Genomic DNA, 26,129 nt, shown 5'->3' with positions numbered 1-26,129 from the left:
ATCAATTCCGACACGGTAGCTTGGCGTGAGGTAGGAAGGCACCCGAAGGCAATGTGTAAAGCAGTTGTGCAGCACACACTCATACGGATTCAGCCATGCGCACACAATGAAGGACACTATTTCAAATAGGGGGGAATCAACTCATTTCAGGAATAATGCAGTTCGATCACAATAACCATGAATTAATTACAGTAAATTCTCCTGCTAACCACCGGGCAGCAATCACTCCCTCCCAGTAAGCAAATCAGCGCATTTCAGGAGAACGAACAGTTCATTTAGAGAGAATGAAGGCGATTCAAAAGTAGCAGTCAATTCATTCAACTAATTAAACAGGTGTTTGCAAGGCATCCATTACCTCCTTCAAGTAAATGGGACAGGGCATTGCAGGGCAACAATTGATTCCTTACAGTCAATACATCAGTGCAGTTCTAGGCAACAGTCAATTCATCACAGGACGGGATCAGGTAGAAATCCCCTCAAGCGTTTATCACCATTGACCGCTTGGCCACAAGTAACTTATTCCCGCCCCAATGTGTGCGCAACTTCGTTTAGAGGATGGGGGCAGGAAGCCTCGGGGCAGCTTGGCATTCACTTGGGCTCACAACGGCATAAATTTATGCGAGGGCATCATTTAACTCAGTCGGCAACCCTAACGTAGGAAGAACCGCAGTGCCCTTGCCTGGCGCACCCTTAATGAAGGCGCCCCTCCTCGCGGGGCCCCGCCTACTACGAGGGCCAGTGGCAGTGTTTGTTCTCAACCAGGGAGGGGGCACCCAAGCCAGCCCCGCCTCCCCCTACTCACCGCTCCTCGGTTGCAGTCCAACAGGATGGGCCCCGCAGAGTGATGGGCTCGGCCAGGGCTGTTCCGGGCACCGCTCCTCCTCACGCGGTCTGCGGCGCGGCACGGCCAGGCTCCAGTCTTCCTCCGCAGCTCCGGGGCAACCACCAATGGGGTCGCGGCGTTCTGGGGGCGCGGCCTATGACACGGGCGTGCCCCGGGGACCACGCAACGCGCGCTCCTCTGCCTCCTCAAGCGCTGCAGCGGCCCACCCCAACCTCCGGGGCCCGCAGTGGTGAGTCCGGACCACCAGGTCTGTACTGGCAGCAGCCCTGGGCCCGCGGCAATGGATGTGGTCACGGTGCCTCCGGCGGTGGCACGCCCCACCAGTTCCAGCGCCACCCTCAGGTACCCGGGCAGTGGCGGTGATCTTGGGAGCTTGCAGTGCATAGGGGTGGGGGCACAGCGCCTCGTCGGCACCACGCTGGAAAGGTATAGCGCTTGAGAGGTGACACAGCGCTTGCTTGGTTTGGTGCTAAATAGATATGGTGCGTGGCAGGTACAGTTTCCTCAGCAAGGGCCCAGTTCTGGCGGCACAGTGCTTGGAAGGGACACGGCACTTCACCTGTAATCCTTGTAGGTCCCGCAGAGACTGTCCCGGTCAGCACTTACTTTAGGGGGAAAGGAGATGGCAGGTCCCCCTGGTAGGCTTATTAGAGGAAGAAGGGGGTGGAGTTGGCAGGTATCAGAGGCAGGGTGGGTCCCTGCAGCACACTGGAGAAGGTCCCCTGGGTTGCCCCCTCACCAGGCAAGATCAGCAGGCAGGCAGAGTCCCTCATCTAACTTGGGTACAGAGGGGCCTAGACTCAGTCAGTCCCAGTAGTGTAGGTTTCACCCCTAGGTCCAACCGCCTACGCTCCGGCCGAGGTTCCCCCAGGTCCAGTGGTGCCCCAACTGATTAGTTCAGTTTCCCTCCTTTCCTCTTATACCCCCAGGTCAGGTGACCCTCCTGCAAAGGCGGCGAAGCATAATCCCTCCCAGGGCTGGAAGGTTCCAGGAGCTTCCACATAACTGTCTATGGGACAAAAAGACAGGATGGTAAAGATACTGTATCAAGATGTCCCAGCCTGCTCCTAACCACTAGTATGTGTATGCAATGGCCACTCCGCAGTAGCAGGGGCCTGTGGCAGCAATGTTGTTAGGAGAGAGCACCTGCACCTCAGCACTGTTTAGCAGTGGTAAGGCGCCCAGAGACCTAGGGCCAACAAAAAGCTGGCGGCAAAAATGAGGCGACAATGGCAAAAAAATGGGGTTAGACCACCCTAGAGCTGGTAGGTCTAACAGCATTGTTATTTACAATGCCAATAGCTTAAACTCTCGCAAATGCTAGACCTATTGCTTTAGTATTTTTAACAAGAAGTTGCAGGTTTTCATCATTACATATGTGTTTGAATAAAAATCACCTCTGTGCTTTGAATGATGGTTAATGTCTTGCAATCGACGCAAACCATAATGTGTCAACAATGCTAAATAATAATTTGTTAATAATATAGTTTACATTAATTATTTGGTTTACATGAAGAAATACAGATGGACAAAACCACTGTTTTCAAATATTTCTGCTTTTCTTTCTGTAATTTAGTAATAAATTATATGGTTGGGTTGTACTTTAGGAAATCCCTTAAATCATGACAGTGTGAGGTATATGTAATTTGGCTTGCCAGCATTGTTTTTATTTTTTTGTGGCTATATTTTCCACTTCAATGAACACATTTTTTCATTCAATAAGAAAGAAAAATGTGAAATTTTCTTATGTCAGCACGCCTTTTAAAATTGAGATGGCGTATTAAACGGACATTTATCTGTATCAGAAATGTGTAAGATTATATCACTTCCTCAAAGTATTTACAACCACATATCATATGATGTCACTTCCTGTGATGTCATACGCTCAAAAGGTAGGTACGGATGTCACTTCTGCTATCATTAGTATTTCGGTGGATTGACGCCCGTGTTTTCCCTTACCAATACATTGAGCCAGATGGCCTAAAATCCACTTTCTGTCATTGTGGGCCCGAAAAGAGGTGGTGGTTGCTTGTCCCTTTGATTAATCCCAAACTGAAAGGGGGTATTTACGCTTGTAGATGAGATATGGGCTCTGCTGAATAAATATGCCATCCCTAATGTAGTCTTGCCATTTTGCTCACTAGTTTACATTCCTTTATTGTAAAACATTAATGTAGCCGACTACTTACACGTTCTGCAGCACGTTGTATTTCACTTCCAGTAGTAATGCACCTGCAAGAGTCGGAGAACCTTCTCACCAAATGTGATGCGGTGCGTATTAGTTCATCATCTAGTAGCACTTGAATTGGAATTTAGTCCTTCTCAGCATAAGTCATCATCAAGTCCGAACCAAAGTTGTGGCATCTGTCACTGATTGAACTGCTGCCCCTGGGGTAATGGCGTATCAGCTAACCACGCGGAAGAGATTTATCGAGCACTGCTTCGCAGGCACTCGAGCACTAGAGGAAAAAAAGCATGTGCTGAATTATCACCTGCTATATTGGTGAATTATTGTCTCTAAACACGTTTGAGACGACGAACACAGTTATAGAACCGCAGTATTTATTCGGACATCAGTGTTACCGAGTTAAATATTTCAACCACTGTGAGGAGTTATGAGGCAATTTTGTATTTGTTCTCACGGGATGTAGAATAAATCTGCAAATGGAGGTAAGCACACTGGGGTAGTTATTGTAATTGGCTGGCACATTAAAGCGGACATGTATTAGCCCATATCGATCTAGGCATTAGGTAAAGATACTGAAGTGGTGTCAGAAACAAGCGGCTGATCGCTTTCACTTTCACGATCGCTAAAGCAAAACACGGAAACCCGCGAGTGGTGCCTGCGCGCGTGCCACAGCGAGACATGTTCTTTCAATTATCGCGCCCGTGTCTGGGCACGATAATTGAAACCACATGGGCTTTGGTGCGCTTAACAGACATCAATAGGCCATGGGCGGAGCAATGCGCCCACCTTTGGCCTATTGCGTGCTCTGTTTAAAAAAAACACGCAATCAAAGCCCAATAGCGGAACCCAAAAGGAAAAGCACAAGCACGAGCGTGTGCGATTCCAGGGTCCGTTTTCAAACCCTGGACAAAAGGGCTCTCGTTTGCGCGAGCAGTGCTGCGCTCTGCAATGCAGGGCGCAAGCCCTAAAAAAGGAAATCTACTGAAAACAGCAGCGGGATTTCTGAATGCTGTGCCTTGGATGTAAAGGTTAAGTACAAGGAACAGGAGCACCACAGCCTTTGATGTAACCATTATGTCCAAGGCATAGAAGAGGTTAATTGGTAGCAAATACCTTTCTAGGATATAAGGCAGATGGTGCTCAGTTGTGGTATAGAAGATTACAATGATCCCTTCTGTTTGTTCACTGCCAATTTTTTATGTAAGAATGCATTTTACGGTTAAAAGAAAGTGCAAAAACACATGTGGGGTGAGCAGCAATTGTTCACGTTCTGGTCATTTGTGTTATTCCTGTGCATGGTAAAATTTAGCAGTGAACAGCATGTAATTACGCAAAGTGGCATAATTGCACAGGTTTCAGAAATTTTGCATAACAAACAAAATGCTAAATTTCCAACATTACACAAATTGCATTAACATAATTAAAATTCCTTAGCTCAAATGAGCTGTCTTCACACTGCTTGGCATGCAGGAGATTGTGAAATGTGGTGAGCTTTGCTGATGACATTTGCTATACTAAAAGAACATGTGGATCACTGGCCTGTCCCTACTTGGCTATTGGCCTGGTCTACTGTGGGAATAAATGGTACATCAGGCGAACATCCCTGGTGACATTTTGAGCACAAGTTGATTTTAAAGCTGGACGGTTTAAACCAGCAGATGTTTGTAAATTTTGCAAACCCGTAGGCTGGTGAATCTCTTTCCTGTGATAGGGAATTAGGTCTGGAGCTTTGACCTGGTGCAACCAGGCCTCAGATATTCACCTGGGTCTCACAAAATTCTCACTAGGGCTTCTTTGAGCTGGTTGGCCATAAGCATTTGCACATGTTTCACAAAGCTCCAACGACGATCTTGTCTGAATTCAACACCCTGGAGAAGGATGGAAAGTTCTCTCTGTCTGGTTGCACCTTTCTCTGGGTAGCAAAGGAGGCGCTAGCTGGAGCCAGGTGCTCTGGATCAGGAGTAGGCGTGCTGTATCCACACAGGTTTCATGGACCTCTCACTGGGGTTTGTTCAAGTGGATTGCACCCTGTACCCTCCTGGAATTGTCCGCCCAGTCAGTCAGCCCTGGGTGCGCAGGGGTGGTATTCACCTTCTTGGACCCAGGCCTGATGAGTTGAGGTGGGTTAAGATCCCTGTACCCTTATGACTTATGCAGGAAGCTATTTTCCTCAACTAATAAGCCATCACAATGTAAGGGCTTATAGAAGTTGGGAGGGGCACCAAGTTGGAATTAGCCGTGCTGGACGGTACTCCGGTCTTTTGATCTGACAGCTCTGACCAGATGTCACTTGACAGCTGCTAACCCTAGCCAGCCAACAACCATATAGCCCAGGCTAGCTGCCAACTGGGCTAGCTGCTAACCAGACTGCCCAGGCACACTGCACAGGAAAGCCCAGGCCAGCCACCAACCAGACAGCCTAGACAAGCCACCGGCCAGATGTCCCATGTCCCCTGGAGAAAGTGGCTAGACCTACTGACCTGCTTGACAGCCACCTCTGCTATGACACTTTTAGGCAATTTGTCATTGTACTGACCTACGAGGAGGGTGACCCAGCACCCGGCAGCTCAGAGGAAGGGGGAAGCTCACATGCCTCACAGTGCATGGAGGCAGCCACCCTTAAGCCTGCACCCCATCCCCTACACAAGTCCAGACTCTGGCTATCCCAGACCGAATGAGGCTTCACAGCACTGCAATATCATTATGGTTTAAGGGGATTTGAGTTACAAGTGTTTAGTCGTAATCCAACAAAAGGTATCTTTGCCCCGTTGACTTTTCAGCCGAGCACAAATATCAAAAGTCTGTACCTTGAGTTTTTCTCAAACTGAGCAGCATTAATACTGAGACGACACATCATCAGTAAGGTAAAATGAACCTGTCTCACAACAGTCTAAACCCACAGCTCATTCCTTGTTAGTGGTTGAACAATCCAACACTTGGTCAATTTAGCTTTACAGTAATAGGAAAAGCCTATGCAATGTGATGCGATGCCTATACGATGTTACTATCAATGATCCATCACCATACACCAGTTCTCCCTGTGATAATTTTACTGACACTTCATTCTTGAAGCCCAAAATGTCAAAATGATTTTGAGCCTCCCCTTTCATGGTCTACATTCATACTGAAAATTGTGATCAAGTAAGCTTTTGCCCTTCTCCTCCACAACACAGTTTTTTCCTCCACTAACGCACCTTCAACCACTTGCATAATCATTTGATAGGGGTGCTGCAATATTCAAATTCCCCACTTGCCGCTACTCCAAGGACAGGTTGGACCTGATTGTTGCCTGGAACTTGGAGCCAGAAGTGAGAGTCCCAAGAAGCTAGATTCACCCTGCCCAATTGGGTAAGTCAATAACGATAACAGTAGTGGTATTTCACGGGTTTTCTGAGGGATTGGCACTTATCCAACACCCCTCACGTCTCTTCACAGTGTGAGACTAGATTGAAGTGCTCAACAGGACCTTTTTTCGCTGCTGATTCTGCCATTTCCTGATTCCTGATTTCCTTCATTGTGGTTTCGCTAGATAGTGGGTAGTGACAAAAAGAATCTTGTATTTGGCTATTTTTGTACAACGAAAAGTGTAGCTCATTCCAGGTTTCAGTATGATACATTTCTATGGATTTCTTCCCAGAACATGGCACAGAATGGGTTTACTAGACCCTCTTCCACTACAGACTTAGTCAATATATCTATTTGAAACTGAAAACCTGGTGAACTGCAACCAGCCCGCTTCCAACTGAGCATTACTTAAATGAGGTGCGTTCTAGGTAACGATCAGTCCTGTGAGACTGCACAGGGATAGTTAGTGGAACCCAAACTCTTTTATCATGGAAATGCACACTCAGGAAAACTAGGAAAAACAAAATCAATGTTCAGCAAAGATACATCATCTGCTTTTCTCATCTGCCTTTGCAAGCTGTCAGATAAAACAACCGAATGAAAGCTGGATGTACCTTCACCGTAGCCTTCAGCAAAGGAAGATGATTACAGCTGTGTATGTATCCCACCCTCAAGTCCCAGGTGCAAAGTTCCTCTTTATCTTATTACACTCTGTTCTAGTGTATATATTGCATCTGAATACTGTTGAACATTTTCAGAATCACCAATTAGTAGTAAAGCCATTGCAACCTTTTATTCACCTACATTCTGTGAAACCTTGCCTATTATTTAAAAGCGATACGTGAGCAGCGATGAGATCTATTTTTATGAAGCCTTGCTCATTATTTAAAAACAATCAATGGAAAAGAAAAGTCAGTAGGCCTAGAAAACACATGAATATATTCGACCAGGCTTAATTACCTTGTTGTAGTTTACACAAAGAATACATCTAAATAAATAGCTTATACAAATAAAGAAGGATAATACCTAAAGGAGAAATATATGATGATTATAACAAGTATTGCAGAGTTCAAAATCTGGAACATATGAAGAGATAGGAAGGACAAATGGATTGAGGAAAAACAACAACTGGCTGTGTGTATGGTTGTCCTGATGTCATCTGTAACTCTATACATTTGTACTCTTTGGTAAATCACAGTTTTTTTTAACTGTATGCATATCCTCAGCTAGACTCTATGATACTTGTGTCCCTCTATTATCAGGTCTTCCCATATGTGTTATTTGCAATCTAGGGCACCTATTTTACTTTCCGATATTTCCTATCATCTGGCTGTAGTTTAACCTATCTTTACGTTTCACCTCAGGTGGAGAACTTGGGCCGGAAGAGTCTGGACCTCAAAGTCACCTTCTTGATACCAGTGTCGCTTGGTCCATCCCAGGTGTGGGAGACTCGCGGAGTAACTCCACAGACGGTATGAAGTCTATGTTAGTTAGGCTTTATTGCTAAGATCCAGTATTTGTTCTGGAGTCAAGTTCACCCTTGGGGCCAGATGTTTAAACATTTGGAACACCGATTTCCTAATTGCGATTATCTCTGAATCACAATTAGGCAATTGGTATTCCGAATGTATGAATTTTTTGTTACCAAATAGTGATTCCTAGTAGATCGCAAATTGACCTACCTCATGAATATTAATGAAGTATGTCGCAATTTGCGACCTATTAGAAATTGCAGCCATCACAGGAATGATGGCATGCTGAAGTCAGCAGACCGTCATGTCTGTGATTGCTTTTTAATACAGCAATCTTTTTTTTTTTAATATACTCCATTTTCCTTAAAGGAAAACGGGATGCGCCTAAAAAGAAAAAAAATGAAACTTTGAAGTTTAATTTTTGAAGATTGGGTGCCTGCTCTAAAAAATATTTTTTCAACAATCTCAAAAGGAAAGGATTCCCAAGGGGACCCCTTCTCAAATGGGAATGGGTTACTACCACTTTTAAAATGGTGGTAAATTAATACTATTTTGCAACTGGAATTTGGTTGCAAAACAGTAATGCATACTATACCAATTCGGTATTTGGAAAGGATGCCCATAACAAGCCCCCTCCAAATACAGTATCGCATATAGCGATACGGTAACAAGTTACTGAATCACATTTTGTATTTTGTATATGTGAAAAAGTATTTTTGCAGACGCAAATTGCCTGGTTCTGCAAATCAGCCGTTTGTGACCAGAAAAATGCTTTGTCCATCTGTCCATTATTTCCCCTATAAGTCTCTGTCAATACCTTCTTCTATCTTGCCATCCTTGACTCTTCCACACTCATAAGTACCGCAGAGATAGCCCACTTCAAAACGCTAGTACCATCTTTGTGTTTCACAAATCTACTGACTGCTCTCCTCTTGAGAGGTACTAGCCCTCTAGAGGAAATTTGAGTTTACAAAAGGACTAGAGCTTATGAAAGGCCTATGATTCTGGGGTAGGCAGTCCTGTATCAGGTGTACCCAATAGGCCAGTCCCCTTCTTGCAGCAGGATGTACTTTGAAGCAGGGCAGGTTGTCACCAAACAAAGCTACAGAATCAATATAAACAATAATACAGCTGTAAAATAAGTGAGAATTTGTTCATCTGTGTTAATGGTTGTTCCCTGTTTCTCACTTCTCTGAGCAAACTTATCAGCATGAAAAGACTTGAGGAAAGGGCTTATGGGTAGAACTGGAATAATAAAACCCACGCTAGAATAGGGTCACAGTGCCTTAATTTACAATTAAGCTGCTATGACTCCCCTTCCAAATCAAATGTCCCATTGATGATATCTTTCCCATTTCTCTCACTTCAGGGACGCCCAGAGAGTTGCAGGGACATTGCCCTGACAGTGGGCACTACCAACATCGTTCCTGGAACGAGTGAACGGATGATTCTGGTAATATCACCACTGATGAATGCTTAGAAGTTCCCACTTAAGAATCTTGAAGTTTTTTTGGCAAATCGCTAGACACCGCTTAATGACTTGAAACATTTCCTTTATCAGAAACAGATATTTGGCAATGTAGGCTCATTGAGAATATTTACACTGTAGACTTTTAAAAACCATGATTTGTTGGATTTTGGCTGTTTGCGTATTGTGGGTAAATTTGTGGGATCAGCGCATTGGGATTGTGAGAGGTTCGGGTTTCTGGGAGACTTAGCAATGCTGGAGCCATTTGTTTGCGAAAGTATCAATGCTCTGGCCTTGTGAGAGGGGTCGTATTATTGGATTTAACAATAACGGATTTAGGAAGCACAGGATTAAGGAAGAGGTGCAGTTGCCATCGTAGATGCAAAACAAGGTGTTTTGGCAGGTTTGTGAGTGCAGAAGCTGAGGAATTATGAGATTTCTGAGGTAGTTTTGAAGACATGGGAATATGGCAGTGGTGAGACTGTGGTAGCTGTGGATTGTGGGATATTGGGATTGTGGGAGTTGTGAGACATAGGAACTGGTTGTATAATAGATTTGTGGGAGTTCTATAGATTTGAGGCTAGGATTTCAAAATCACAGAACACATGGAATTTTGGAAGTCTTGTGTGGGTGGGAGGTGATTACAGAACAGATGAGAATGTGGATTACATAGACTAGTACAAACTTTGGGATTACAAGTTCTAGAGAGCGTCACTCTTGCATTTCTTTTAGGATTGTGGGAGAGGTATGATTATGGGATCAGTGGAATTGTTAAAACATGACATTGTGGGAGTAGTATTATTGAGATAATATAACATTGTTACATCATTGAAGAGGGAACACAAGAATTGCTGGATTTTGTAATTGTGGGTGTTAATGGATCTTATGAGTGGCAGTTTTGTGACATGATATTAGGAGCTGTGAAATCACTTGAGCATTGAGATTATTAGTGCAATACAATGCTTGGATGTGTACACCTCAGCAGCAGCAGTATACTTCAGTGATGGGTACCTGTCTTCATCTCCATCAGGACTGCTCTGTGGTGGCCTGTCGGAAGGTTCAGTGTGAAGTTCATCCTCTTCAAAAAGGTGCTGCACTGCAGTTCGTAATCGAAGGCAATGTTGGCAATACGTGGATTCCCCAGGTAACATCTAACCATATGAATTGTCAGCAGGAACTTGAGTTTGTGCAGCACACTGTGCTGGATATGATCCTTTTAGAATCCATATCTACAAACAGAGAGAGGGAATGTGATATAAGAGTTTTAAAGAGCAAAAAATGATGATGACACTTATCCTGTAAATCTAGAGTTATAGTTTATTTTAATGCATGCCACCAGACAAGAAAGGGGAAAAACTACAGATGCTTGTCTTCATCAGTTCCAGAACATTTTGCTACAGGCAATGAAAGTGATTGCTATGACAATGTCAAAGAAGAATATTATTACCAAGTGATAATCTAGCACCTAAGCCAGCGAGAGCATTTGAAGGTCCTTTCAATGAGGACACTAAGGTTTGTTTTCACTGTGGTTAAGATAGGGAGGAGTAGGCATGTCACCCTTTTTTACTGATGACTATTTTGATTCAGTGCTCACTTCTTGGCTTTTGGTTTGTGGTAGGAGCAGGTTATGTTTTAGGCTTTGCCGCATACTCCAGACCCTTCACTGAATCTTCTCAGGTGGATCTGTTGGTTCAGAGTTGGCATGCACCGCGAAATCCTGAGCATATCTCCCCCTTTCATCTGGGGTGATGAGGAGATAATAATCCACAATTAGGGCTCCCTTACAAGACAGCGTTTAGCTGTGTGTAAGGGAAAAAATCCTCAAGTGGACCATACCATATACTCACAATGGGCTTAGACCCCGCCCATTGTTTACCACTGATTGGCTTTATTGTCACTCTCATTTGTTTGCTTGTTATTCAATTGTTTGCCTTCTTCTTGTGTTTGTCCCTCCCCTGGAGCACAGCCTCTTTGCCATCTTTCTGATTGGCTTTTCTGTGTCCTTCTACTGCTCACATTAAGGGAACTGTTTTTGTTTTTCATCAAGCACTCCATGAAAGCTGTGTTTTTTTGCACTCTCCTTTGTGCTGCTTACCTTCTCCTCAAATACCCATCACCACCGGCGTATCAGTTGTTGCCCCACTACTCAAGCTTCTTAAGAAAGTTGCATTCATTTGAATTGTTTTGGCTGCCCAGCAGCTGCAATTGCTGCCAGGCCACTCTACAGTACAAATAAGTGCTTTTGCAAGCCTTTTTGCCCTCTTGCCCATAGCCTAATACCTGTTGCTTAGCCACAACCTTCCCCCACCTGCACCTCACCATCTCCGAGGAGCTTCTTCCCCAACCTTCTCCTCCCACACTCGTGGTCTTTTAAAAATGCTATCAATTTAATTTTTTTAGACGTCCCAGCAGCTGCATTTGCTGCTGGGCTGTTCCTTATTGCCAAAAGCACAAAAGCATTTCCAAAGATTTTTTTTTTTTTATATTTACTGATTCAATTGATGTCCACCATGATGGATGGATAAAAAAAAATGTTGTTCATGTCATTCAGTAGACACACACATACATGGTGATACATGTGTGCTCACACATCATCATCATCATGCATTTTCACGCATAAGGAATGATGCACCTGTCAATGCTCATTTCTTATTTTTTCATCTTTTAGTCTTTTTTTTTGCTGACGTTGCACAATATTTATTGGCGTTTTGCCAACGCTGCACAGCATCGACAAAAAGCATTGGCAAAGCAAGTGGGTTAACAAGGTGGGACATATTGACTTTGCCAATTACTATTTTCATCAGTGCAGTCGCTATTACTCACATGGACCATAAGGTAGATTGTATGTTGTGCTGGAGTCGTTTAAAAGGTCAATCCATTTTCATAAACTTACATTTGTGGGAGTGTATGCATAAGTATATGTACTTTTTCACCTTTTCACTTTACTGGTGAGTGCTCAATTGTGTATATTATTTTATGTTTTTTTAAAGCGATACCCTTTGTCAGATGTTATTTTGCTGTTTCTAACCGTTTATTAATGCTAAAAAATGGCATTTGACTTTTTCTTTCTTTTGGGTTTTGTAAAGAGGTGTTCTAGAAGAACTTGCATTTCACTTGCTTTGTTCAACCAATGTATGTGAAGTGCACCGCATGATTATTATTCACAAATATTGATCCAATTCCGTCTTGCACTGTTAAAAGTATTCTTTATTTTTCTTGCAAAAGAAGCAGAACAGCCAATGTGTTTCGTTCATTACATGTGAACTTCTTCAGGGCTGTAAAACATACAAATACATATAGTATAAAACCACAAATATACAACAGAAGATCACATAACAATTCAAAAACAACATATACACATTTTCCAGAAATATATTTAGAGACACAGAGGACAAATAGGGAATGGAATGAAACATCACCAAACACGACATGCAGATACATTGATAAAAGTGACATTTAGGAAAATTTAAAAACTCTAGATTGTTGCCAAACAATGTGTGCATTTTTAACAGATGTATTTAAGAAAAGGGCCCAAGGAGTGAACATGTGCAATTATAATAATTCAACACTAAGGGGATCATAGTGTATCTATTGCTATGTCATGGAGAGAGAAAAAAGTTGAAAGTGAAGCCAACCCCATAAGTCAAAAGTAAGAAACCTATATAAGCAACATACGCCATAGGAGGGAAAAAGAAAACATACCTTGAGCATTATCCTTCAAGGTGTATGTATAATAAATATGTAATTCCAAAGTACGTTGCCCCCAGGGAGGCCCATCATCTCGGGGGTGGACTCCCCCACGGAATGCCTCTCGGAGTATGTTGACAGGTTTTTACAACCTTTTGTAATTAATCTTCCAGCCTATATAAAGGACAGCAAAGACATTTTAAATAAATTTGAGGATGTCCAATGGTCTGAGGATCTTATGTTTGTCACACTAGACGTCACTAGTTTATATACATATATAAAAAAACTATTTGGTATATGTGCCGTTGAATCTTTCTTAAAAACTGAAACATCTGACTGGTTAGCACACAATGAGATGATCATAGATATGATTGATCTAATTCTGTCAAAAAGACATTTTCTCCATGGGGGTCGTACCATCAAACACAAGGGACCGCCATGGGTTAAAAATGTGCTCCTTCGTACGCCGGTCTCTATGGGCTGGTGGGAGAAGGAGCATATATGGGGACGATATGCCTCCCCCTGGTTGGAAAACCTCATATTTTGGGGAAGGTATATTGATGACATCATTTTGATCTGGAATAGATCTGTAAATGAACTGACCAACTACTACATATTTCTTAACGACAATCCATACAATGTGCAGCTCACAATGACATATAACATTGAGCAAATTGACTTTTTGGTCAAGTTTTATGCAAAGAATGGCCACATTCACAGCACCTTATATTGTAAACAGATGACCTGTAACAGTACACTTCACGTGACTAGTGCCCACCCCAGGTCCACCACTGACAACATTCCCTATAGAGAAATGGTATGGGTCAGGCGGAACTGTAGTGAGACTGATAACTTTACAACAAACATAGAGGAGGTGAAAGCTTGTTTCATTAAACATGGTTATAATAATAAGGTGTTACAACGAGCAGAAAAAAGAATACGGCAAATGCCTAGGAAATACACACCTAATAAAGGAACAGGAGATAGTAAAAAAGAATTCAGCCGTTTGTCATTTGTAACAAGATTTACTAAACACGGCAATGAGGTGTATAAGACTCTGTGGAAGCACTGGCACCTATTACAGGACATCCCAGGCATCAAGGCTTTAATTACGTCCAAACCTAGTGTGACGTACCGGAGGGGCAAAACCATCAAAGACATGTTATGTCCAAGCTATGTAACATCCAGTAAACCCACAAAAAATTGGTTATCCAAACCAGTGCAGGGGTTTTTTACATGCGAAGATTGCATCAATTGCAAATATGGCAGGAATAAAACCAAACATTTCCAATACAACACCAGATATACTCACAAAATACGCCATGCCATTAACTGTAAAACCCAATTTGTGACATACATTATCAGCTGTAGTTGCAATATAATTTAGGTTGGCAGTACTGTGAGGCCATTAAAGACAACAATATAAGAACATGTCAGGGCAATCAGGCATTTGGACACCAGCTACCCCATGGCTACACATATGATGGATCACCATGCTGGAATACTAGATATCTGGTTCCACGGCATTGACCACATTCCATCCAGGGCCAGGGGTGGGGGCAGGGAACAGGCTCTTTGCCAAATGAGGCGGGCTAGATTTGCCGCCTACAGTGCATAGAGATGGGCCATAACACAGATTAGGAATTGCATTTCTTTTTATAGGCCCTGTTAGCACTATTCCAACCTGAATGAATATTCATACATCTCCCCAGTCATTCTATATATGGGACATCTTCATCCTGTGTTACATACAAACAGCCGCTATGTATTCTTGTGGTGGCATTGTATTGTCTTCTTCTCATTTTCAGTAATCGCCTCCTACTTTTTTGATCATGTGCTTGGGGGTCTGTGCTTGCTCTTCACTTTGCATATTTTGATGTAGATGGTATCTCGCCATCATTTCCAGCTATAGTATTGCCCTTTGCTGAACATGATTTTTACATGAGGATTAATACTTTTTCCTCTTACTACGTGTTCATTGGTGGACTTTATAGTGCTGTCATTCTCAACAAATTACCTCATATTTTCGAGGAATAATATTCCTCCCTTATTACTTGTTTCTTGGTGGGCACTAATATGGTGTATTCCCATTCCCAGCAATTGCCTTATCCACTTTTTTGCATTATATCTCAATGGCATTGTCTGTCATTCACTTCACATGCCTTGATGTAGTTTTCATTATCAACAATGATATCACCTTACACTAGGTTTGATACGATTCCTTGCACGTTTTAGCATTGCTTAGGGATAATCCTGGTTTACCTTTTTATACTGGATATATGGCTTAATAGCTGTAAGTAGAATTTTTACATTGCTTATTTAGGATTTCCTACGCACATTATTTGAATGTTATTTTGTGTCCATGGAGACCGAATATATGATGTTACTAAGCATGTTATAACTTCGCAGGTATTTACTTCAAAGTTTTTACTTCGCAAATACTATTACTGCGCATGATTTTAGTGCACTTGCTTTTACTTCACAAATATATGCAAATACATTAAAAATGCTTTTACTTTGCAGTTAATTACGCATAGCGTTACAACGCGTAATTGGTACTTTAAAACAAAAAAATTATCGTAATAGTAATCTATCACCTGCCACTCACCCTGAACCCTAAAAATACCCCCTACACCCCAAAACCCTATCTCACCCAGACCCCTAAAAATATCCCAGCCCCCAAAAACCTAAATGCACCCTGAACCCCAAAAATACCCCAGCACCCCAAAACCTTAAACGCACCCTGAACCCTCAAAATACCCATGCACCCCAAAACCCTAACCCACCCTGACCCCTAAAAATACCCCAGTACCCCAAAACCTAAACACTTCCTGAACCCTAAAATTACCCCCTACACCCCAAAACTCTAACCCAACCTGACCCCTAAAATTACCCCAGCACCCCAAAACCTAAACGCACCCTGAACGCCAAAAATACCCCAGTACCCCAAAACCTTAAATGCACCCTGATCCCTAAAAATACCCCCTACACCTCAAAACCTTAACCATCCCTGACCCCTAAAAATACCTCTGTACCCCAAAACCTAAACGCACCCTGAACCCCAAAAATACCCCAGCAGCCCAAAACCTTAAACGCACCCTGAACCCTCAAAATACCCCATGCACCCCAAAACCCTAATCCACTCTGACCCCTAAAAATACCCCAGTACCCCAAATCCTAAACGCTCCCTGAACCCTACATGCTAGACGACCCTGTGCATGTAGATTTATGGCAACACCCGACCCGGAAGCAGAACAGTAAATAAAAGGGGCTTAGCGCCGGAAGCCCGGGTCTTTGGCCACAACACCAGAGCATGTGTGCGAGTGTTTATTTGTATAGCTGCTGCCCCACACGCTCATGACCTCGCGTGCTGTCACCTACCACAGAACACAACAACTGGCGACGAGGGTGTCCGTCGATGGGTGAACCCCCGCGACTTGTGCTGTTCCCGGTGCCTCGCCTGCTCGTTTGGCAGAGCGCTGATCTGCGTTCGCTGGTGGCGGCCGCCACGTGGCGAAGGCTGTGTCTTCCGGAGTCCCGCTGAGTTTGCGGCGACGTCCTGTATCTCCGCCTGCCGCTGGTAAGCGAAGTTGGTGTTTCCCCTGCACTGGCCTGCTACGCGCACGTGGGGAAAGGCGCGCGCGCACTGAAATCGTCAGCACGCGCGATATTATTCACCGCTGGGTGCCTCCCGACCTGCGGACCTGCTGCCTGCATTCCTCTGCTGGGGTGATAGCGTCCCTGGTAGCGCTCCAATCGCGGAAGCACTCCCAGCTGCTGTTGGGGTTTTTGGACTTTCAGTTTCTCCCCCAACCCACGTGCACACTGGCCCTCCCTGCTGCATAGCTGTGTGGCATGTTTTCCTAGGGGAGCCGACACCAGTTTTCCATATGTTCGTTTTGGCTGCTCTGTCATCACCGTTACCCCCCTGGCACGTGCAGTCTGGCAAAAGTTTATCAGCACGCAGTGGTTTTCTGAACGCAAGGTGTCTGCTGGGCTGTTTGCAGTGTTGGCCCATAGTGCAAGTCTTCCTGGATCTCTGGCTGGTGGTTTCTGTTTCTTTGGTGTTCTGGATTGACGCTACTGCCAAACTCCACTGTACTGTATCACATCAGCTCATCACGGTTCACGTTTTCCCCTGCGCCTGTTGTGTTCGTGCGGACGCCTGAGCGAGCGGTCTGGCCTCTGTCGCGCAAGCAGTCTCCGGTCTTCTTTTTTTTTCTTCTGCCAGTGTCTGGGATGGCGACAGTGCCCCCGGTTGAGGCTTTTGTGGTGGATGGACCGCCGTCGGCACAGGTGGCCAAATTGAAGGAATGGTTGGAACGTCTCGAGAACTATTTTGCCACGGTGGGCCTCAAACCAGAAAGACAGTGCCCCATGCTCCTACATCTGGGCGGTCCTGCGATCCACAGGCTGGGGAAATCGGTGGTGGAAGCCGGTCCTCCTCACACCTATGCCATGCTCAAAGCCTCTTTAACTGCGCACTTCGAACCTCTTGCTAACCCAGACTACGACCGTTTTCTTCTGCGACAAGCGCGACAGCTGGCGTATGTTGCTTATACAGGTTTCTTACTTTTGACTTAGGGGGTTGGTTTCACTTTCGTCTTTTTTCTCTCTCTATGACATAGCCATAGATACACTATAATCCCCTTAGTGTTGAATTATTATAATTACACATGCTTACTCCTTGGTCCTTCTAGCCTCACCAGGCCCTTTTCTTGAATAAATCTGTTAAAAATGCCCACATTGTTTGGTAACAATCTAGAGTTTTTTAGATTTTCCTAAATGTCACTTTTAATAATGTATCTGCATGTCGTGTTTGCTGATGTTTAATTCCATTCCCTATTTGTTTTCTGTGTCTCCATATATATTTCTGGAAAATTTGTATATGTTGTTTTTGAATTGTTATGTGATCTTCTGTTGTATATTTGTGGTTTTATACTATATGTATTTGTATGTTTTACAGCACTGATGAAGTTCACATATAGGGGCCCATTCCAATGGCCGGTCAGACAGCTGTCTGTAGCCTTACCCTGCGACCGACACGTACCCGGAGCCAGTCCGTCCTGTAGAGTAAGTACGATGCGCATAACTGCGAAAAACACGCCCGCCACGTAGGCTGTGAATCAAGCGCCATTCTCCGTCCGAGCCGTAACTCCCAAAGAGGAACTGTGTCGCCCGGAAGCAGTGTCCGATGCGTACTTCCTACGCGCCCGGACGGGTAGTCACATACGGCATGTCACAGCATCTGGAAAACAAGCATATCAGCTACGATTCGTGCCACAAATCAATACACGGCTACGAGACATACCAGCTTGCAGCAGGTACGAGACGGAGCAACAAGCAGCGTGTACGACAGAAAAACATAATGAATCCCATTGCGCAGGTCATACCAGTACTCTACATCTATGACCGGATCAGGACCGACGCCGACGGCGCAGGTGGTAAGTCAGACAACTACCACATAAACAAACGGCACGTACCCGCAAAATGGCACACACACAGGGGATCCATATCTTGGCCACTAACAACAGCCCACCATAGGGGTTGCATGGCCAGCACCACTAACACCCCCACCCATAGGGGGCCTGTTGCCCATCACTACTGCCACCCCCACCCATAGGGCTTATGTTGCCCATCACCCCTGCCACCCCCACTCACAGGGGACCTGTTGCCCATCACCCCTGCCACCCCCACTCACAGGGCTTATTTTGCCCAGCACCACTACCACCCCTACCCATAGGGCTTATGTTCCCCAGCACTCCTGCCACCCCCACCCATAGGGACTATGTTGCCCATCACCCCTGCCACCCCCACTCACAGAGCTTATGTTGCCCATCACCCCTGCCACCCCCACTCACAGGGGACCTGTTGCTCATCACTTCTGCCACACCCACCTATAGGGACAATGTTGCCCATCACCCCTGCCACACCCAGCCATAGGGCTTATGTTGGCCATCACCCCTGCCACCCCCACTCACAGGGCTTATGTTGCCCATCACCCCTGCCACCCCCACTTACAGGGGACCTGTTGCTCATCACTACTGCCACCCCCACCCATAGGGACTATGTTGCCCATCACCCCTGCCACCCCCAGCCATAGGGCTTATGTTGCCCATCACCACTGCCACCCCCACTCACAGGGCTTATGTTGTCCATCACCCCTGCCACCCCCACTCACAGGGGACCTGTTGCTCATCACTACTGCCACCCCCACCCATAGGGACTATGTTGCCCATCACCCTTGCCACCCCCAGCCATAGGGCTTATGTTGCCCATCACCCCTGCCACCCCCACTCACAGGGGGACCTGTTGCCCATCACCCCTGCCACCCCCACTCACAGGGGACCTGTTGCTCATCACTTCTGCCACACCCACCTATAGGGACAATGTTGCCCATCACCCCTGCCACACCCAGCCATAGGGCTTATGTTGGCCATCACCCCTGCCACCCCCACTCACAGGGCTTATGTTGCCCATCACCCCTGCCACCCCCACTCACAGGGGACCTGTTGCTCATCACTACTGCCACCCCCACCCATAGGGACTATGTTGCCCATCACCCCTGCCACCCCCAGCCATAGGGCTTATGTTGCCCATCACCACTGCCACCCCCACTCACAGGGCTTATGTTGTCCATCACCCCTGCCACCCCCACTCACAGGGGACCTGTTGCTCATCACTACTGCCACCCCCACCCATAGGGACTATGTTGCCCATCACCCTTGCCACCCCCAGCCATAGGGCTTATGTTGCCCATCACCCCTGCCACCCCCACTCACAGGGGGACCTGTTGCCCATCACTACTGCCACCCCCACCCATAGGGCTTATGTTGCCCATCACCCCTGCCACCCCCACTCACAGGGGACCTGTTGCCTATCACCCTTGCCACCCCCAGCCATAGAGCTTATGTTGGCCATCACCCCTGCCACCCCCACTCACAGGGCTTAGGTTGCCCAGCACCACTACCACCCCTACCCATAGGGCTTATGTTCCCCAGCACTCCTGCCACCCCCACCCATAGGGACTATGTTGCCCATCACCCCTACCACCTCCAGCCATAGAACTTATGTTGGCCATCACCCCTGCCACCCCCACTCACAGGGCTTATGTTGCCCATCACCCCTGCCACCCCCACTCACAGGGGACCTGTCGCTCATCACTACTGCCACACCCACCTATAGGGACAATGTTGCCCATCACCCCTGCCACCCCCAGCCATAGGGATTATGTTGGCCATCACCCCTGCCACCCCCACTCACAGGGCTTATGTTGCCCATCACCCCTGCCACTCCCACTCACAGGGGACCTGTTGCTCATCACTACTGCCACCCCACCCATAGGGACTATGTTGCCCATCACCCCTGCCACCCCCAGCCATAGGGCTTATGTTGCCCATCACCACTGCCACCCCTACTCACAGGGCTTATGTTGCCCATCACCCCTGCCACCCCCACTCACAGGGGACCTGTTGCTCATCACTACTGCCACCCCCACCCATAGGGACTATGTTGCCCATCACCCTTGCCACCCCCAGCCATAGGGCTTATGTTGCCCATCACCCCTGCCACCCCCACTCACAGGGGACCTGTTGCCCATCACCCCTGCCACCCCCAGCCATAGAGCTTATGTTGGCCATCACCCCTGCCACCTCCACTCACAGTGCTTAGGTTGCCCAGCACCACTATCAGCCCTACCCATAGGGCTTATGTTCCCCAGCACTCCTGCCACCTCCACCCATAGGGACTATGTTGCCCATCACCCCTACCACCCCCAGCCATAGAGCTTATGTTGGCCATCACCCCTGCCACCCCCACTCACAGGGCTTATGTTGCCCATCACCCCTGCCACCCCCACTCAGGGGGACCTGTTGCTCATCACTACTGCCACACCCACCTATAGGGACAATGTTGCCCATCACCCCTGCCACCCCCAGCCAAAGGGCTTATGTTGGCCATCACCCCTGCCACCCCCACTCACAGGGCTTATGTTGCCCATCACCCCTGCCACCCCCACTCACAGGGGACCTGTTGCTCATCACTACTGCCACCCCCACCCATAGGGACTATGTTGCCCATCACCCCTGCCACCCCCAGCCATAGGGCTTATGTTGCCCATCACCACTGCCACCCCCACTCACAGGGCTTATGTTGTCCATCACCCCTGCCACCCCCACTCACAGGGGACCTGTTGCTCATCACTACTGCCACCCCCACCCATAGGGACTATGTTGCCCATCACCCTTGCCACCCCCAGCCATAGGGCTTATGTTGCCCATCACCCCTGCCACCCCCACTCACAGGGGGACCTGTTGCCCATCACTACTGCCACCCCCACCCATAGGGCTTATGTTGCCCATCACCCCTGCCACCCCCACTCACAGGGGACCTGTTGCCTATCACCCTTGCCACCCCCAGCCATAGAGCTTATGTTGGCCATCACCCCTGCCACCCCCACTCACAGGGCTTAGGTTGCCCAGCACCACTACCACCCCTACCCATAGGGCTTATGTTCCCCAGCACTCCTGCCACCCCCACCCATAGGGACTATGTTGCCCATCACCCCTACCACCTCCAGCCATAGAACTTATGTTGGCCATCACCCCTGCCACCCCCACTCACAGGGCTTATGTTGCCCATCACCCCTGCCACCCCCACTCACAGGGGACCTGTCGCTCATCACTACTGCCACACCCACCTATAGGGACAATGTTGCCCATCACCCCTGCCACCCCCAGCCATAGGGATTATGTTGGCCATCACCCCTGCCACCCCCACTCACAGGGCTTATGTTGCCCATCACCCCTGCCACTCCCACTCACAGGGGACCTGTTGCTCATCACTACTGCCACCCCACCCATAGGGACTATGTTGCCCATCACCCCTGCCACCCCCAGCCATAGGGCTTATGTTGCCCATCACCACTGCCACCCCTACTCACAGGGCTTATGTTGCCCATCACCCCTGCCACCCCCACTCACAGGGGACCTGTTGCTCATCACTACTGCCACCCCCACCCATAGGGACTATGTTGCCCATCACCCTTGCCACCCCCAGCCATAGGGCTTATGTTGCCCATCACCCCTGCCACCCCCACTCACAGGGGACCTGTTGCCCATCACCCCTGCCACCCCCAGCCATAGAGCTTATGTTGGCCATCACCCCTGCCACCTCCACTCACAGTGCTTAGGTTGCCCAGCACCACTGCCAGCCCTACCCATAGGGCTTATGTTCCCCAGCACTCCTGCCACCTCCACCCATAGGGACTATGTTGCCCATCACCCCTACCACCCCCAGCCATAGAGCTTATGTTGGCCATCACCCCTGCCACCCCCACTCACAGGGCTTATGTTGCCCATCACCCCTGCCACCCCCACTCAGGGGGACCTGTTGCTCATCACTACTGCCACACCCACCTATAGGGACAATGTTGCCCATCACCCCTGCCACCCCCAGCCAAAGGGCTTATGTTGGCCATCACCCCTGCCACCCCCACTCACAGGGCTTATGTTGCCCATCACCCCTGCCACCCCCACTCACAGGGGACCTGTTGCTCATAACTACTGGACCCCCACCCATAGGGACTATGTTGCCCATCACCCTTGCCACCCCCAGCCATAGGGCTTATGTTGCCCATCACCCCTGCCACCCCCACTCACAGGGGGACCTGTTGCTCATCGCTACTGCCACCCCCAGCCATAGGATGGTTGATGCGCAACACATCCAGCATACGCAAACATCAGCTATGTCCGCAAAATACATCCCCAATGACATCATGACAACAGTGTGTTGTCTGTGACAAATGCCCACAACAGTGATTATGGCTACGAGCATACAATGTAAGTAACAGCACATGTGTGACCAACACATGAGTGTGACATACACAAGGCAAGCATTACCATAGCACTGTGGCAATGTAAAAAGAACACCCCCCTCACTGTGTAGAGAAGAAGTTAAGTGGAGGCTCACAAATTGCAGCAGATGTCGAGCATTGTGGTGATGGGGACCAAACCCCCTGAAGAAGCAGAACCTTTTGGACCTGGCGGCGCAGGGTACGCCTTAATCTCCTGGGTTCTCCTGCTTAGCTACACAGAGACACGGGGACACTCTGTCGGCGTAAAAGATCAGATTTATTAGCTGCAGCTAATGCAGTTGCCCCAGAAGTACACAAGGTAGGTTCTCAGGAGACTGCCACTTCACTCTGTGGCGCACAATCTTTTATAGCATATTTGAAAAATATACATTAACCAAATACCCACCCAGAATACCTAAGAAAGAGCCAATAAGGAAAGTTGGAAAACAGGACAGAACCAATAGGAAAGGTTTAAAAACAAGGTATCAGATGACTCGAAGAAGCCTTTCCTTCAACTGTGTTTGTCACCCCTCCTTCAAACTAATTCATTAACAGATCCACAACTAACTTGCAGGTGGCGAGATATGTTTTGTGTGTATTGGAGGACAGTTGTGAAATGAGAGAATGCTGGCAGAGGACAGCGAAGGCCAGACGATAAGATAATGTCAGAAGAGAATAGTGTGAACCAACAGATAGTTGAGACGTGGATTAGAAAAACCAGACAGGGATTAGTGTACTCGGCCAAACCTAACACCAGCTTTGCAAATAGAGGCAGAAGGCTATTTCTGACACGAAGCTTGCAGAAAAAGCAGAAAAAGACTTCGACCGTCGTGCTGCCTGAGTGAGGGCAACACAAGATGGCGGCGGAGCACAAAATGGTGGGTCGATGCGATCACAATCGAAAATCGAAGTTCCTCACCCCCTCAACACAGCGACCAAATCATGGTCAAAGCTGCAAATAACAAACAGCATGTAAGATCCCTGCTCCCAACACATCAAACACTTCTGGGGCAAACTAGTGGTTGTGTCCCATACACACAGAGATGTGGTGAGGCTAACAGTGCTGTGAAAACATAACACTCTCGGCCATGTGCAGACAAGCACCACACATGGGGGCTGACAATGCACACAGCGTACAATGACACAACAGCAGAAGTGACCATCACCAAGCATGCACACATCTCGAAAATAGACACACCAATCAAAACAACATATGTAGACTGTAGGTGTCAGCTCACAAACTCACATTCCATGCCAGCAATGGCACCCAACAACCAGGATGAATGTGTACAATGATGTGAAATGACAAACAGGGACAGCATGCAAAATCACACAAACAGCATCCAGACCAAGGCCCACAACAGCAATACCAATGCACTGGTGCAGATGCACAAACAGGCAAACTCACACTGCACATCGGACACAACATGTGTGTGTGTGTGTCACAGTATCCCCAGGCAACTACACAACACATGAGGGGGGTTGAACCACAGTGACACAGATGTGGACACAGTGCCATACAAAAGTAAACCATCATTGGGACACCCTCAGTGGACAATCAGGCGTTGGGAGATGAGAGGAAGCACAACAGACACATGTGACACAAGCTCGAATGAACACCAACTAACACAGCAAGAGACTGACACACAACACCACTACCCCCAGGGAACAGACAGTGGGGGGACACAAGCATGCATGACACCTCCACTGTGATGACAAAGGCAATGTCGTACAAACTGGGAAACCCAGACATGTGTCCTGTGCCACAAACGTACATCACACATACACAAACACATATCACTCAGCATGGCCCCTCATCCATGGTCAAACGGGATCTAGGGTACCATCCATGCAAACATTCACATCAGTCCACCATCAACACCACACACCTGAACTGCAACAATGTGTATCTGTGAAGTCCACATGGACAGGTGACATTGCACATGCACCCATGACAAACACAGGAATGTTGGCAGGAACTAAGGTGCACACACACATCACACAAGGACTGTTTACAACCCTGGGGAATGACAGACACACTGCACAGTATACGGTACATGGCCATGACCTCAAAGGTCATGTGACCTTCAGAATCCCTGCCACAGTCCCAGGACTATGCAGATGCTGAGGAGGAACACAAGGCACCCATGCTGACACCTGCCAGCATCGCTGCCATGAACCCGACAAGTGGGAGCAGTCACACACACATACAAATGTCTCAATCACTGAAAACTACCACCTAGAGACAACTACATGATATTGTGAACAAACAAGTGCCTTGAGGAACCCTGACTGTGTCCCATCTGTGTCTGACAACATCATCAACACTCAGAACTGACAAATCACAATGTTGATACACCAATTAACAGTAGTGAGTCATTCACCCACACATCTGGTAGCCCATTGGAAAAGTAGTGGGATTAACCCAGTACCACTCAGCAAGCATCAAAAACAGGAAAATATCAAGGGAACACTGTCTGTGTATGAACAGGGATGTGGACACACACGCATGCACATACAACACACACCATGGGCCCAGGCCATGTCACTGGACAACACACTAACTTGAGGGGACACAACTCCTGTGGGAGGCCAGCTGTGCCAAACATATTCACCGCAAGTCCCACTTAAGTCTGCAGAACACTTGGTCAGTCAGCCATCAGTTACCACACAATGAAGGCTCTGGTCACAACAGCCTGGGTATGGGAGTCTCCCCTAAGTCAGCTGCACATACCCCAAACATATGTCTAGCAAGTTGCACAGAGGACCCAGTTGCTCCTATTACAATGATGCCCACACCTGTAGGGCCAGTAGTGATGAGCACGAAGTATGTTGAAGTGACATTTTGGACAATGGTAAGCACATCATATGTGCAGGGGTGCAAGCCACAGATGTGACCATGGCAATGAAATCCTCACAGAGAGATGTACACAAATAGTTGATCCAGACACACCCAGGTAGCTGCAAAGGATGACATGGATACCCACCAGAATTGGGTACATATCTCATGGACCACAGGGAGTACCTCACATCAACACATCAGTATGCAACATTGTAAACCAAGCATTACAGGTGCAAGGGCATGTAAAACAACATCAAAATGATGTACAGCTAAATCAAGTTCACAGGGACAAAGTAAAAAGCTTTATTCAGCATATGAAAAGTGAAACGTCTGTTCCAACAAAAGGCCAATGGCCAGTCCATGTCCAAATGACAAGGAGTGAACTAGAGTGACAACTGTCACACCTTGCTTGCCTGCACTGCTAAGGACC

At 47.2% G+C, this 26,129-nt stretch overlaps 1 protein-coding gene across 1 annotated transcript in view; it reads left to right on the top strand.

Moving 5' to 3' along the window:
* Positions 1–26,129, top strand: part of LOC146811427 (integrin alpha-X-like) — a 665,400-nt gene that overhangs the window by 598,753 nt on the left and 40,518 nt on the right. Inside the window, exons 25-27 of the mRNA XM_085615067.1 lie at positions 7,742–7,849; positions 9,219–9,302; positions 10,348–10,461. Coding sequence (XP_085471193.1) covers positions 7,742–7,849; positions 9,219–9,302; positions 10,348–10,461 — 306 coding nt within the window. The remainder of the gene's footprint in view (positions 1–7,741; positions 7,850–9,218; positions 9,303–10,347; positions 10,462–26,129) is intronic.

Source organism: Triturus cristatus, chromosome 7 (assembly GCF_964204655.1).
Source record: "Triturus cristatus chromosome 7, aTriCri1.1, whole genome shotgun sequence".
Lineage (NCBI taxonomy): Eukaryota > Metazoa > Chordata > Amphibia > Caudata > Salamandridae > Triturus > Triturus cristatus.
Note: the sequence above shows the minus strand (reverse complement) of the source record. Positions and strands in the feature narration are given on the sequence as shown.